At 36.5% G+C, this 16,849-nt stretch overlaps 2 protein-coding genes across 3 annotated transcripts; both read right to left on the bottom strand.

Moving 5' to 3' along the window:
* Positions 1–758: 758 nt before the first annotated feature.
* On the bottom strand, positions 759–5,435 carry LOC132053263 (uncharacterized). Of its 2 annotated transcripts, none has more exons than XM_059445214.1 (5): positions 4,818–5,435; positions 2,968–3,186; positions 1,930–1,955; positions 1,596–1,840; positions 759–1,144 (listed from the first exon to the last, which is right to left on the bottom strand). In XM_059445214.1, exons 1-4 carry the CDS (start codon positions 5,301–5,303, stop codon positions 1,627–1,629), a joined length of 945 nt encoding a protein of 314 aa, XP_059301197.1. In that variant the 5' UTR covers positions 5,304–5,435; the 3' UTR covers positions 759–1,144; positions 1,596–1,626. The 2 variants fall into 2 exon arrangements, with proteins under 2 accessions (XP_059301197.1, XP_059301196.1); XM_059445213.1 differs by having other exon boundaries at positions 759–1,148; positions 4,818–5,433.
* A 2,272-nt stretch (positions 5,436–7,707) lies between these two features.
* LOC132054101 (protein SAWADEE HOMEODOMAIN HOMOLOG 2) lies at positions 7,708–16,389 on the bottom strand. The gene is made up of 10 exons (XM_059446164.1): positions 16,334–16,389; positions 11,673–11,758; positions 11,537–11,582; positions 11,223–11,430; positions 11,048–11,098; positions 9,863–9,944; positions 9,695–9,746; positions 9,141–9,284; positions 8,945–9,064; positions 7,708–8,658 (listed from the first exon to the last, which is right to left on the bottom strand). The coding sequence occupies exons 1-10, from the start codon at positions 16,385–16,387 to the stop codon at positions 7,708–7,710; spliced, it is 1,794 nt and encodes a 597-aa protein (XP_059302147.1). The 5' UTR covers positions 16,388–16,389.
* Between the last annotated feature and the right edge of the window lie 460 nt (positions 16,390–16,849).

Below are 16,849 nucleotides of genomic sequence, written 5' to 3' on the forward strand. Positions count from 1 at the left end.
GTAAATTTCGTTGTGAATGAAGTTATAGACTTATATTTTCCCTTTCTTTTGAATTATAGGAGTATTTACTTATGTTACGTTGAAACTATATGTAATGTTGAAATTTGACATAAGAGTATTATGTTAAAAAAAATTCTTTTGGATTTTGAATTTGGGTTATACTTTCGATTTTAAAAATATTTGTTTTAACTATTGACTTGTTATTTACCTTTGTTTATTTTTTGGTTGATAGAATTTTGTCAAACATTTGAATAATGTTATATATATTATAAATATTCCTTTTTTGTCAAACATCCAATCCCATGATGTTTTCACAAAAAAATAATAAGTTTTATAATCAATTAAAATTAAAATATTATTAATTTGAAATTATATATCAATTATTTTTTACAATATTAGTTACAAATATATGATTATTAATTGACACATTTTCAAGAAATGTATATTAAATAACTAATTTAATATCATTTATAAAGGCACATATTTTTTAAATATTAATTTTAAATTTTTTATAATCAAATCTTATTTTTAAATTAAACAAATTACACTTGTACAATTTGCTTGTAATTCTAATTGTAATTACATTATGACAAACAAACAGTGTCATTGTCCAGTAATTACTGGTAATTACTATGTAATTACACCAATTCCAATTACCAGGTGGCTTTCCAAACAGGCTCTTAGTGCTTGGATTGATCGGGAACAATCAAAAGTCGTTCAGAGGTGATAAACTTCCATTGCCTCCGCCTAAAAAGCAATAAAAAAAGAGAACTTCACAAGCATTGCAACTAGAAGAATTTACAAGTGTACAACATACAAGATCATTGAACTTCTCTATCTACTGCTTAATATTCCTATTTTGTTGGAAATGAATTGTGTTTGTCGTTTATACGTTGCAATATAACTTCATCAATTGATTCAGGATGTATGTAGTGGTTCAATCATTTGACTTCACCTAAAGGAGGAACATCGTCACTTGCTGCATTACATTTCACTATCAAAGATCCAACAAATAGTCTTCGGCCTTACCAATCTAACACCTCTGAGTTTGCAATGCTGGCCTTAATATAGCCTGATCCGAGCTGCCGCGTGCACCTACAGGAACCTTGCACATAAACTGGCTAGTATCTGCTACTACCGCTGTCTGGCTGCAAAAAAAAAAAAAAAGGGGGATTTGTCCGTCAGAACGGACATTATTGTCTTATATTTGTGCTCTTGATAGGATATAACAAACTTTTGACAGTAAAACTGCATATAATCCAACTAGTTTACGTCGGACTTCAAGGAATATGTCTATATTCAAAGTAGTGCTGAAAGTTTTCTTTTAGCCGATCATGCAGACTTTCTACCATTTCTACAAGAACAACATACCCAGTATAATCCCACAAGTGGGGTCTGGGGAGGGTAGAATGTACGCAGACCTTACCCCTACCTCGTGAGGTAGGCTGTTCCCGGAAGACCCTCGGTTCAAACTTTCTACCATTTCTAGATAAGACATATTGGCTCTTGGCTGCCCATTTTACATGACTAATTCTGCAGAGAAAGGATAGTAGTCTACAAATTACAAAAATTAATGGAATAGTAGTGTACTAAACCTGGTCTTCATTTCTAAGTCACATTTTTCCACTATTTTGTATCCTCAGAAGTTTTATTCCCATCGTCGCTGTTCCCTTCTTTGCTATCTACAGGTCGTGCTGGTGTTGAATCCTTTGAAATTTCTCCACTAACAGAATCTCCCGTGATAGAGTTCAAGGCAAGTTGACCAGAATAAAGGAACAAACCGACAGAGTTGATGCCAAAGATAAATGTTGCGAGGTAGCATATTCCATTTATAATAGTTCTGCAAACAGTTATAAATATAAGAAGGTTTCATAATCTTTCAACAATAATGCACGCATTAGTATGAAGGAAAAGCTATTAGAAAATTACCTAATTGTTATTGTTATCTGGCGAACCTGTTGCAAACACAAAGAAAGTATGATTATTAAATGGTAAATGATAGAAGTATGAAACTGACACCAGAAAACTGCAGAGAGCTTTAAAAGTACATATTTTGCTTAAGAATAGGAAATAATAAACAGGAATCAACAGCTTTGTTACTTTTCCACCTTGCTTGACACTATGCGGCATTTAAGGTGAAACTTGTCCATAAGTACTTCAGAAAAAAAAAAATCATCCACAAGGAGTATGCTCATCATTGGTATTCATAACTAGGCAGAGAGTATCTAAATCTCCAAGGGTTATTAAGTTGTAGTTTTACCTAAAGAAACCACAGACGTGGTTTGAAGAAAGAGCATACTATTTAGTCTAAATGTGATGAGTTCAAAATTACGACTGAACAGAAAGCCATAAAACCAGGGCACCAATCCTATCAAACAATATTGAATGTGGCTCTTGGACTTGCTATATTCTTCGTATGCTCATCATTGGTATTCATAACTAGGCAGAGAGTATCTAAATCTCCAAGGGTTATTATGTTGTAGTTTTACCTAAAGAAACCATAGACGTGGTTTGAAGAAATGTGATGAGTTCAAAATTACGACTGAACAGAAAGCCATAAAACCAGGGCACCAATCCTATCAAACAATATTGAATGTGGCTCTTGGACTTGCTATATTCTTTCACCTTCACTTCTTAAGAGGATAATTAAATTGGAAAAACCATCAGATTAAGAAAAGCTACACTCCTCTGATCCAGCAAATTGGAAAAACTAGAGTAATTTTCCCCTTGTGGTGGGAGGGTGGGGGCGCTCAACTGATTCAGCAAATCACAACAATTTTTTTATTGTAATGAGATTGATGGTATGCTAAATTCTAGTTACCATCAATTCTCAACTAAAGTATGGTATAGATTGTTCCCTCCCACCCCCTTCTTCCCGTGCTGAATCAGTTGTCTGAATGTTTACCCTACTTGTGTAAAAATGGAAGAAAAGAAATAGCAAATGTAAAGGCAAATGAGAATGCAAACCGAGAAACTATCTGAAAGCGTCTGGCGGTTAAGAGAAGCTTCGACTGTGGTAGTGAACTTGTAAAGGAGAAGTGCAATAACACCCGCGGTTAAACCTCCCAAGAGTGCCGAAGCAGGTGAAGGTGGAGCCTTGGTATCGATTGGTGTTGGCGTAATAGCTTTCAAACTCTCCACTGCTTCCTCCTTCAACGTTTTCTTCGCTCCTGTTGACCTAAGTTTCTAATAACAGCAAAAAGAAAGCCCACATTGTTATCGAAAAATAAACATGTATGCTCCCTAATACCTTTAGTAATAACTTGGATTATAGTCCTACAAATAGATGATGCCTCCTCATATTACAGGTATCATGCCAATACATATGCATATCCAATCAGCAGAACAAGAACTGAAGATAAGGAGTGATATGAACTGAAGATAAGGAGTGATATGTTTACTCATACTTCCATACTCATATTCAATGAAACTAAAAACAAATACTGGAAAACATTAAGAAGAAAGCTTGTACAACCAATTCATTGCCCAATAACCTTGTGCTGCTGCTTTTTATATGACACTATACAATTGGAGAAGTCAAATCATTTTTATTTCCTCAAACAGTAACAACAACAATGTAATCCCACAATTGAGATCTGCCGAGGTTAGAGTGTACATAGACCTTACCCTACTTTGGGAGGTAGCTATGTTGTTTCCGATAGACCCTCGGCTCAGGCTTGTAACTTGGGCTTATTTCCTCAAACATTTTTAATATTTAACTCCATTAAATATGGGATGCAGTAATACCCTCTATTCATTTTATGGGATACACTCCTTACAAAAAAAAAAAAAAAAAATACTTTAAACATGCTTCCACGGAATACCTGCTAACTTCTACCAGCACAGGTACTGGGTAACTCTATCCACCAACGCTTGAACAGATAGGAAGAAATCAACTCATATTGTTGCCGCTCTTTGGAAATTAAACCCTGGATCTCTTAATTCTCAACCCACTTCATTGACCACTAGGCCACACCCCTTTGCATTCAAATTTTATAGACACAAAATATTTATCCGATATTGTATACTACAAGTTTCAAAAGTCTTTCTTTCAGCTCCAAACCAGTCCAACACCGTCACAGAGATAGGTACTAAGCTAGTATTTCAAAATGCATTCAAATTCACACAAAAAAAAAAAAGACTACAAGTGTACTTTCAAGTTAATGAAAATATGCAATGTTCACACTAGAGTGCTCATTTGGTTGCTGGTTAGAGAGGAATGATTCATGTTCTAAAAGCAGCATAACTTTGTACGTTGTTTGGTTACAAAAATGAGGAAAAATAATACCCACATAAAAACAAATACACGTATAAGTTATGAGTGAATTAAATCTATGTATTATTTTATGTAGGATAGAAGTTGGATAACTAATCTCTGCTCTGTATAACTAAGCCCTGCATTACTGCAGAACTAATCTCTGTATAACTAATCCCTGCACTACTAACACCTACATAACGAATCCTTGTATTATTATTACCTGCATAACTCTAACCAGCGACCAAAAAACACCCCTGAAGGTATAATTTTAAGTTCATGGAAAACTGCAAAATTCACACTAAAAATAATACCCACATAAAAACTAATGCAAACTAATACATGTATAAGTTATGAGGGAATTAATTCTATGTAGTATTATTTTATGCAGGTTAGAAGATAGAATAACTAAACCGTGCATAATTAATCTCTGTACTAATCCCTGCATTACTAACACGTGCATAACTAATATATGTATAACTAATCCCTGCATTACTAACACCTGCAAAACTAATCCCATGCAAAATTCACACTATAGAGAGTGAAAAGACACCATTTTTACCAGTTCTTTAGCACGTTTAGCGCGGCGGCGAAGGGAACGAAAGAGAAAAACCGATATAGCTCCGGTGAGTAGTAGACTAGTGGCAGTTTGAAGTGTAGAAGGATCATCAGAAGTGGCAAATATATCAGTTATTGATGAAGGCAGCTCAATGGGTCCTTCCTCCGGTGGCGCGTCTGGTGCCTCGGCCACCAATGACTGTGGTGACGGCGGCGCGTGTGATGTAGTGGAGGCGCGTGAGCGGCGCGTGGTATCCGTTATGAAAGAAGGGAGCTCAATGGGTCCCTCCTCAGGTGGCGCGTCTGGTTCCCCGGCCAGCAATGACTGTGGTGACGACGGCGCGTGGGATTTTGTGGCGGCGCGTGAATGGCGCGTGGCATTGGGTTTGTGTTGGAAATTGGGGAGTGGAGTGAAAGAAGTAGTGGGTTTGGGAGGAAAAGAGAGAGGGAAGTGGTAATTGGATGAGAGGAAGGATTTGGTCTGCAACATTTCTGGGTGAAGTGGATATGGGGGTTTTGATTTTTGAACACTCAAAAAACTAGTATTTCAAGAATGTTGAGTTGAATGATATGTACATGTGGATTTTTGGTGTTGAAATATCTTTCTGGTCCCAATTTTTTATTTCTGCTATCGAAGGACCGTGTTTTAAAAGGCAGGGCGTAAAACGAGCTTTTACATATGCCTTGGTGAGGCGTGAGCGCATGAATATTTAATTTTTAGTATTTCATAAATAATATAATTATAATAAATATTTTTAAATACATAAAATTGCATAAAAAATTGATGAAAACTATAAATAAGTGAAAAATATAGATGTGGCCCATTCAACAAAAAACTAATTAAAATAATCCATTATACGTTACTTACAAGCACAAGTTTGCTTAAAGTCTTCTACGATGCAAGTTTGCTAAAAGTATTTTGTGATACGAATAAAAAAGATGAATAATATGTAATTTGAACTTTGAACATGCTCTGATGGAGGAGAACAGAGTTTTCTTTGTATTTGGTGGTTGTTCGTTATTTTTTAAGATAATAGAAGACAAGAGAAAGAATTGTGAAAGAACATAAATTAGCGCTTCTAACAATAAAAAAAAAGGTCTTGACTTTAATAATTTTAAGCTTCAGTTCTTTTTTAAAACTTTTGAGTAACTATAAATTGATTTTTGAGAATTCGGTTATTATATTAAGGACTTATTCAACAAATTTTATTTTAATGGAAGAGTTTCCTTAATAGTATCCCATAAAAAACCTGCCTCATGCCCAGGCATACGCCCCGAATGGTTGGGCATACGCCTTTTGATACTTTCGCCCCCACCATTGCCTCGGGGTTTTTTGGTATGCCTTGCCCCAAGGCTTGTCTCGGGACTCCCTCCGTAAACACCTTTTAAAACACTGCAAAGGACAATACTCCATCCGTCTGAAAACAAGTGTCGATTCAGCAAATTGTCTCAAAATATTTGTGCTTTAGAAATTCAGGACAATATATTATTTTCAACTATATCCTTATACTAAAGAACTACTTCTTTTTAATAGTACTCAATGCTCAAGAAACATCTAATAAATAGGGACAAATTAAAAAATGATATCTTGTATTTTTTTTGTTTTTCTTAATAGGCATAAGAAAGCTAGAACGACACTTATTTTGGGAAGGATGGAGTACACTTATTCTTGGGGGAAAAAAACAATTTCAAGAGTGTTGGATTGAATAATATTTGAATTTCTGGTAGAAGAAAAATCTCACAGGTCCCAATTCTTTATATGTTTGCTACCAAAGGACAATACAATTTATGATTGTGAACTTAGATAATATATATATATATATATATATATATATATATATATATATATACTTACATTTTACCTTATTTGGTGAGATTCAATTCCTACCTTGCAATTCCTCACCCATCTCCTTCCCCTGCCCTTATGTAATTAGAGAGAGAGAGAGAGAGAATACAGTTTATGAATTAGTAGACGGATAAGATCAATTCACCTCACTATGTTTCGAGTTTGAAAATTCTACACCAACCCACTTAATTTATTGGATTTAAATATATTATTTATATTTACTAGTAATTTTTTTAACATATATAAGGTTTAAGCCAAACTGACCGACTTCAAATGAAGTCATGACTTGTACACTGCTCGTTTGGCATTCGGGGTGGGATAGCAATATAATAGGATAAAATGTGAGATCATTTTATCCTGCATTTGGTTAGTGGGATAAGCGTTAACAATCCCATGGGATGTACTAAAATGATAAAATTAGCTATCTCATATAGAAGATGGGATATTCCAACCCATGAAATATCTTTATCTACCTCATCGCGTGTAGGAAACAAGTCCCAATCTATGGAAGTCTTAGGCAGCTGCAGAGAAGGAAGAGGGAAGTCTTAGGCAGCTGTAGAGAATCTAGAGATGACATTAGAACATTATTAATGTATCAAAATGATTAGGTGCTGTGAGATTATTATTTTTTTAAGTAAACGAAGAATTAGTGAACTGTGGTTACAAAATACCTTTGCATGTTTGTCACTCCACTTCTACTGATGTGAAGGAATTTCACAGAAGATTTAATTTTAAGTCGAGAAATTTAAGACGATCACTGACATTTTATCTAAACATCACGGAACTGTAAATGACGAAAACAGTTCAAGAGTTCAAATTGAAGGCCAACATCCAAATATTTTACAAGACTATCATTGATCTATTGGAGCCACTAGCAAAGTCCCCGCACAATTTGTGCTTTCAACTACACAAGGGAAGCAGGAACTTGCAAGAACTAAGTTTTTATCCAGCATCCTCTAACTCTGGGCTTGTCTTTCCCTAGGAATCCTAACTTAGTAACGTTAGCTACACTGACAATGTTCATAACTTTTTGCCACAAAGATTTTGCTTATACAGTTGCAGCATTGTCATGATCAATGGAAGCTGTGGTGGGTCCACCATCAACATGCTCCTCGGCCTTAGGCTGTTCCTCTGGTTCTTCAGTTGGCTTTGATGTTGAATCAGCTGGAGGTTCAAGAGTTGTTTCAGCTGGAGGTTCAAGAGTTGTTTCAGCAGGAGGCTCCTCTGGTGCAACATCTGGGTTCGACATTGAAGCAGTCAAAGGCCTAAGAGTTGTTTCAGCGGGAAGCTCCTCTGGTGCTTCCTCAGGCTTCAAAGTTGAAGCAGCCGGAAGCTCATGAGTTGTTTCAGCAGAAGGCTGCTCCAGTGCTTCATCTGGATTCAATGTTGAAGCAGTCAAAGGCTTAAGAGTTGTTTCAGCAGGCGGCTCCTCTGTTGCTTCATCTGGCTTCGATGTTGTTTCAGCTGTGGGCCCCTCTGGTGCTTCGGCAGGAGGCCTCTCTGGTGCTTCATCTGGCTTCAATGTTGAATCAGCTGGAGGCTTAAGAGTTGTTTCATCAGGAGACTTCTCTGCTGTTTCAGCTGGTGCTTTGTTTGTTATTTCTGCCGGAGGCATCTCACTTTTTCGTTCCTGAGGCACCTCAGCTGTTTCAGCTACAGGCTTATCCGTCATTTCTTCCATAAGCTTAGGTGTTTTTTCAGCTGAAGTATCTCCTGTTAACGAATCAGTACTCGCTTTTTGCAGCTGCATAGGAGCAACACTGAGTCCTGGCTTGGTGGGGTCCTCCGGTGCAGGCTGATTTTGTGTTGGCACAGCTGGTCTTATCCTTGATTCAGTTTGAGCTTTCTGTGGTGCATCAGCTGGAGGGTAGACCGTCATAGTGTTGGCTGTTGTAGGGTCATTACCTATTTTCTGTTGCCTCATAGATTCCACATTAAGTTGTTGCAGCCTGTAATCAGTTTCAGGCCGACGACAAACCTTCCGCAGAGGAACAATTTCCTAGATAGGAAAAAGACAACTGGATTAAACCCAACTGAAGATTATTATATGATGTCTCTCCTTGAAAATAAAAAAGTTTCAGTGTTCTAAGAACCACCATTTTTTGAATACTAGATGTTTCAAACATAAATGACCAACATTGAAAGGTAGATGGTGTAACCCACTGTAGTACAAGTTCTAAGAGAGCCGACTTACTTATGAGAAATCTGAAATAAATTCATGAAACTTTAGGCCTCAATATTGAGATAAAGCAGAAAACCAGAGAAAAAAGGATATAATCAAATACCTCCGACTGATCATGATCGTAACGAACCAGAAACCGACAACGGCAACCTCTCACATCATGTCTACGTCTTTGAGCATCAAGGACATGCGCATCAAAGTACAGAGCCTGCTCTTTGCCTTCCTGAAAATTATAAAAGCCTTAGTTAAATGATGACAGTTTGCTAAGTTTTTAACATTTCACCCATAATAAAATGCACCTGGAAGCAAAGTATCAGATCACCAGGGACAACCGCAACACATTCTGACGATTCACATGGGAGAGATCGCTGTCTTACGTGCTTACGTACATTTACCCATTCATCCTCCTCTTCTCCAAACCCCGCAAATCGAACCATTACTTCCTGAAATCAGAAACTTATCATCATTAAGAAAAAAAAGAGAGAACGTAAAACAGACTGGAACAAGAAGATATGCACAAGGTAAATGGAACAACTTTATAGAGGTAACTCTGGTTTTTGGAGCATATTCCAGACCAAAACATAGTTTGCAGTATGAACTCTTAACATCAGATAAAAAGGCCATGCATGTTACAGAGGGGATGGAAAAGGAAACTAGAAAAGAGACAATCATGTGTTTGCTGATTCCAGAAAAATAAGAGGGCTAATCTTGCCTCAACAATCAATGGCAAACTCCATCGGGTAAAAAGAAAGAGCGAAGAGATAATTCTATGCATCAATAGAAATTTATCTACCAAAGCAGGCTAACAATAATTTATTTCACGGAACATTAGACAGGTAGCTCTGAGAATTACCGGATCACCAGTCTCCACAGATCTATGCGACAGGAAGCTTGCTACGTCATACCTGAGGAAGGATAATATAATTAATCTATAATTATTAGAGACCAAGATAAAAAGAAGGTGAGATTAAGCAAATGATAAAGCGAAGCACATATGTTTTGAATAATTTAAAAGACAAACCATGCACCATCTCTTGCAGATTTAGCTTCAAACTCCATTTGAACGTTATCTGAGGCACTCCTGCCCACACTTTGCACTGGCACTAAAAAATAAGTAGAAAATATGTGGAGTTAGGTTACAACTTCAAAGAAATATAATTAAAGGAAAAACAAGTTCTTTTTTAAGACAGAAACGGGAAAAAGAGCAAAAGGAACCTAAAAAGATTTGCAATATATTTGATTATAGTACTTGAAATTTAGACATATTTGTTATTCATCAATTTATTCAGCCACTATTTTTCCTCAATAACATTGTTGAAGTACTTTCTTAGAGATGGGCAGATATCCAAAACATGATCCTCCAATGAGACCACAACTAAACTCCTATGTGATGAGATATTCCTTACTCGTCCTGAAACAACCACCAATCTGCCCGTCGGTAATCCACAGAGGAACCTCACATTGGTAGATCTTAGCTATTTATTCTAATTAATTATCACCATTTCTGGTAATCTGAAAATTATGACAGAGAGAGTACTCAATATTATGGCGGTTCACAGGTATCCCAATTATTTCATTGCAAGTTGACATGAATTTAAGGTAATAAAACCCAACTCAGGATAAAGGCGCGTCATCTTTTTTTCAACAGTTATAAGCCTATAATAATTCTGCCAACCTACAGAACTCCAAATCCGAAAGCACCATTTTCTCCGCTAGCAGAGATTAATTCAAGATAAGGTGGGATACCAAGAAGTTCAAGAAACAGCTTAAGCACCATATTGCCTACACCATACTTTTAGCACATTACACTATCAAAAGTATCAAAAAAGATAATACTAGTATTGAATTCTTCTGCTCCCTCCAGCTCTAGTTAAGACTAATCAAATGAGCACACTGCCACTGCGCCACATATGAGAAGGCCACAGAACTGGGTAACTAGACATATAGCACACATTGCTCAAAAGGTTCCAGTTATCACATGACGAGGTATAGATTAGTAGAATCATGTGATCTTCTTCTTCTTCTTTTATTGTGATAAGGTAAGATGCTATTGATGTTTTGGGGTAACAGTAGAATGAGGCAATATGCAACTACAATAAATGATAAATCGTGAAAGACAAACATAAGTTGTTACCCATCGAAAAGGATCACAAAGAAGATTTTTGCAAAAACAAGAAACCATAAGAATGTTGCTTAACAATTCTACCTGATGGAGCAGGCAGAGGTTGGGGTGCTTGGGGCATTGCTCTCACTGTAGCTAACAAAAGTAGGAGAAGTTAAGGAAGAATAGTGAAAACCAAATATATAATTAATCTTGCTAAGTAAAGCATAAGAGAAATCTGTGACCATTTCAAAACAAGGTAGGAAATTTCAAATTCTACCTTGAGGAGAAGGTATGGGTTGAGGGGCCTGGGGCATAATCCTTACTGAAGCTGGATCACTCTGAGGCATAGGTGAGGCACTCACTTTTGCAGGAGCCTTTACTGCAGCTGAATCACTGTGAGGCGCTGGTGGGGCAATAAATCTTCCAGGACTCTTAGCTGATTTTGCTCTAATGGCGTATCGTCTATTCTGGAACCAGTTCCAAACCTATGGCAATACTTTCATAATTTTAGGTACATGATAAATAGCCACGGTTATGAAAGCATTTTCATTTGATCATCAGAAACAGTGCAAAAAATGATAAGCCTCTTACTTGTTTCATTTGAACCACAAATTTGCCAGATCTCTCCGCTGAAGAACTACATTGAAGTAGGTACATAAACATCCAAACTTCATGAGCATATAAATCTAAGGAATAACTGCAACTATTTGGCACATTAACAACCTACCTGAACTTCTCAGCAAGATCTACAAGAATTTCTCGAGCCGGCATTTGAATATTATGAGCTTGCAATATAGCTTCCATCTCAGCAACCTGCAACATTTGACAAATTACTAAGGTTTTCAACTAGATTGTATATCTTGCTGTGAAGTTATCAGATGCAACTACTGTCCACAGTACAATTGAGCTGTAAGGTCCGCATGTTTGAAATGTTTGAATACAATAATTGAAAAAGGGAAGGATGCACCAGAAGAAAAAAGAAAAGGACGTATGACAAGCGGGAAAGCTTCTATGGCATACATTTTTCTCCATGGTTACTTTAAATCTATCAAACTCATGAATAGATAAAAAACAGCTTCTGTTGACAAGTGACATCAAAGGGTACCTATCATGGAACATCAAAAACATACCCAGTATAGTCCCACAAGTGGGGTATAGGGAGGGTGGGGTGTACGCAGACCTTACCCCTACCTTTGTGGGGCAGAGAGGCATATCTATCATGGAAGGCAACTGAAATAGCAAAAGGAATGAACATTTTTTGAAAGGATAATAATAACTAGCCTAAAGATAGGTAAAGCAACTAGGGGCAAAAATAATTAACAGGACTTTGCCGTAGCTTTATTTCTAGACAACTCCATATTTCATATACTTACAGAAAATTACCTCCATTTGTCCAGTACAAAAACTTGATCAGAGAGCATATGACCAAGACCTCCTTTTAGTAAGTAATGTCATCTATCTCAGTCATGATGTTATTTCATATCTCAATTGGCACGAGTATTTCATTCTAGTGCTTCTGTTGTAGGGAAGATGTGAGACTAAGCAACCAAGAGAAATTTTGGAAACACCAAATAATTTTAGGAGTTGATATTATCAATTTACTTTAGAGATAGTTCTAACTGAGAAGGAAGATAGAACAAAGCACAGGTCAAGTCAAGCTTCAAGCAAGAAGGACTCTGTACTGTAATTTCGAGCACTGGATATTACAACAACAACAACATACCCAGTGTAATCCCAGAAGTGGGGTCTGGGGAGGGTGGTGTATACATATACCTTACCCCTAAGTGGGGTCTGGGGAGGGTGGTGTATACATATACCTTACCCCTACTTTGTGAAGGTAGAGAGGCCATTTCCGGAAGACCCTCGGCTCAAGTAAAGCATTTTCAAAGCAGGTTTGAAGAAGGAAATATCGTAAATTAAAAGCACAAGACTGAAAGAAGTTTTTCCGAAATTAGGGTTTTTTCCTTTTTAAACATGCTCGACCTAAATTAAGGCAATGAGATGTGAAATATAATAATAAGAAATCTAAAAGGGAAATAACAGAGACATAGTATTATCAAAAATACAGAAGAGGAAACATATATATACAAACAAATTCGGGGAATAATAAGTCAAAAGTGGAAAGATTTTATCATACTCGAGTATTTGAACACCCATCATCGCCATCGGCACTCCAAATAGTTGTTGGTGCCCAGATATGGCCACTATGAGCTAAGCGGGTGACACATCTCCTAGAAAGGGCTTTGTCTTGGTCCAAATTTACCAAATTGAGAGAAAGGAGAGAGGGGGGTTCGGGAATGGAAAAGAAAATCCTGGATTTACCGGAGAAATAGGAAACCAGATAAGAACGGGAAAATCGGCGCTAGGGTTTTACGGGTGAGAGGGAAAGGAAAGAAATAGGGGCGGCGGATGAAATGAAAAATGAAAGTAGAGCACTGGATATTCTGAAGTAGAATTGGGTAGGTTAGCTTTTTTTACTTTGGCTGCTCCGTCCAGCTGTCATCTTTCGTTTATAAGCAGATTCTTTGGAATTTAATGAACAAAACTTACTCATATTTGCTAGTAATAATGGAGCTTAGTTTAATTTGATCGCTCTGCACACCTTAGTGTCTTTACTTTAGTTAAGAAACAAGAGAGAACATCGAAAGCCACGGCTTAGGGAAACACTTCCTAACACCTAATGGAAACACAACCCCCCTATCTTCCTCTACATCTTCTGCATGTTCTAATGATTTAACTGCAATAATTTCAAAATAAATCCTAGATCCTTAGATTGAATGATGCACGTGCTAGAATTTAAGTTAACGATTTAATTTCTTCCCTCTTCAGTAAAAAAGCTTATTACGCATCTATGTCAGAGACATTGCTCTTTTTCTCGTGACTCTGTACAAAGCCCTAACGGTTTATATATAGAAACAAGTATTAAATACTTGGACTGGGACTTGGACCAGGCCGGATATTAAATTAATTATCTTCAGTTTCAAAATAAGAAGTGCAGCATCATATGACCAGACTCAGATGAACCCCTATCCTTATAACTTCATCAAAACAAAAAAATGATCCCCTATCCTTATACTCCATTACTCAAATAACTTGTGTCCCCAATTCCTTTCAATTTACTGGTTCTTTGAAGACTAAAACTGAAGAATGAGGGAAATTGGAGAAAAAGAAAGCAAAAGAGGATAAAGGACAAGTGTGAAGCCCCTAGTCAAGCACCACTCTCAACTTCCTTACCCCTGATGTCTCCCATACACTGACCTGGGGAAGGGTAGAAAGAACAATGGTAGTGGCATATGCGGGTGGCACTACCAGACTTGCAACATATAGAGGCATTTTCAGCATAGTGTTTCATACTTATTCATTTATGTATTGGGTTAACTTATGTTTCCTAGTTTTCTAATAAAAAGATATCTTGCCCTCATTCAAGTACTTCTATTGTATTTCCTTTCCTACTGATTTTGATATGCTTTACTTGAGCCGAGGATCTATCGGAAACCGCCTCTCTACCTTCACAAGGTAGGGGTAAGGCTGCGTACACACCACCCTCCCCAAACCCCACTTGTGGGATTACACTTCTATCCAAAAAGATCATAGTGTGCTAGTGGTCCATTGCTCTCCACCCACTTTTCTCGGTAGCTCTTCTATTAGTTTGATCAACTTTTAAGGTCAACTAATACTACATATGAATACAATTTCTAAATATCTTTCACTCTAAAATGGAACTATAATGCACATGTATGATTCAATAACAGTTCAAACCATTTCAAATCTGATCTATCTCACTCTGGAGATGATCTTATTGACCCACTCCATATATTGGATTCTACTCCGTTCTTATTGTTTCTACTTAAATTTTACCTATATAGAACTCCTATCTTAACTATCTATCTTCAATAATTTTACGAAATTCAAGAGTCTACCAGGAGTTTGACTAATTTAACAGGCTAAGTTTCATCTTTATCCAAAGGTATTTTAGCTCTCATCATGTCTAAGTTTAACAAAGAGAAGCTCATTATATGACATCATATACATACGGACCCGTTTGGCCATGAGAATTTTCCACTTTTTTCCAGATAATTTTTTCACTTTATTTGAAAATCAGCGTTTAGCCATGAAAATTCCAAATCCACCTTGAAGTTGTATTTGGAATTTGGAAAACACCAAAAACCCTGTCTTCACTTTTTCCACTTTCAGTACATTCAAACAACCAAATATTTTTTGTAAAAACTATAACCAAACACAACTCCAACTTCAAAATTCCAAATAAGTGAAAAGTATTTGGTTTTCATGGCCAAACGACTACGAGTTCAGGCTAGGACGTCAAATGTAATCATCATTTAAAAGCCTTACGGAACTATCCTATAGCCAGTAGACATAAAAGAGTAAACATTAATATCGGAATCGCAAGTCTCTGCAAGTACAAAGTGCATAATTAAAGACAGTAAAAGCTAAATACCAAACGGTAAGAATAAACTGCACATAAAACACAAAAAGCAGTAATAATTATCCAATTGAAGTCCACGGACCACGTATATAGAGAATAAAAAATGGTATTAAAAACGGAAAGAAGGACCTCCATTACTTGGCGGCCGTTCCATCTGCTAAAGGCATTGATGTAATACAGAGCAAAAAATACTAATACATTCTAGGCGCTGGTGGAGTTAGGGTGTATATACAAGTTTAAATTTACTTTTGATGTACTATACATAGTAGCTTTTGATGACATGGACGCCCAGGCCAACTCAGTCAGTTGGCCCACCTAACAGATGATGAGATTCTCGATCGATTTGATCGAATTTCATTCTTTCTCACAATTCAGAACAGTGGAACTTTCGATCAAGATCTTCTCGCCTCACCCCGTATCTTCTTCATGTGGTTACATTTTTATATTTTAGATTAAAATCTTGGCTCCACAAATTCAGCCAATTGAAGTCTACAAATCATGTAATTACAATGTATATAAAGGTATCTTTTATCTATATATCTAGTAGATGTTGAATTCCCTTGGCTTTTGGCTTTTTTCGTGTGGTTACATTTTAGTAAAAATCCTGGCTCCGTCACTCCAAACCAGTATAAAAAAATTAAAATATATAAACAAACTTGATATAAAACACAAATTCAGTAACAATTATCCAATTGAAGTCTACAAATCATGTAATTACAATGTATATACAAGTTTAAAATTGTATTTTTTATCTATATATCTAGTAGATGTTAAATTCCCTTGGCTTTTGCCTTTTTTCGTGAGGTTAAATTCCAAACCAGTAAAAAAAAAAAAAAAAAAAAAGGAGCAAGGATATATAAATAAACTTGATATGAAACACAAAATCAGTAATAATTATCGAATTGAAGTTAACGAAACATGTGTGTGTGTAAATATATATATACCTCAGTAGGGTTGAAACGGAAAGAAGGACCTCCGTTACTCGGCGGCCTTCCCATCTTGCTAAAATCTGAATTGGCTTCACCTTTTTGTTTTTCTATTTTAAGCTTGTTTGGATGGTTGTTACTTATTTATTGTATGGAAAAGGGTCAATTATACCCTGTAATATCATAAAAGGGTATAAATATATTCGTTATACTTTAGGTTCAAATATACCCTTCTCGTTATATTTTGGGTTCAAATATACCCTTCATTTATATTTTGAGTTCAAATATACCTTTCTTCCATTAAAATTGTTCAAGGTGGACATGAGATATGACGTGGCACTGATAACTCGGTGAGGTGGACACCACATGACATGCCACCTCATCCCCTCAGACCTATTTACCCCTCTCTTCCCCCTTCTTCTTCCACCACTACCATCTCCTCTCCTCCACAACCTTTGCAACCATTAGCACCACCAACTAAAAAAATAAGTAAAAGAATATTCATCATTTTAGTACAGAAACACAACTAGTAAG

Source organism: Lycium ferocissimum, chromosome 4 (genome assembly GCF_029784015.1).
Source record: "Lycium ferocissimum isolate CSIRO_LF1 chromosome 4, AGI_CSIRO_Lferr_CH_V1, whole genome shotgun sequence".
NCBI classification, from domain to species: Eukaryota; Viridiplantae; Streptophyta; class Magnoliopsida; order Solanales; family Solanaceae; genus Lycium; species Lycium ferocissimum.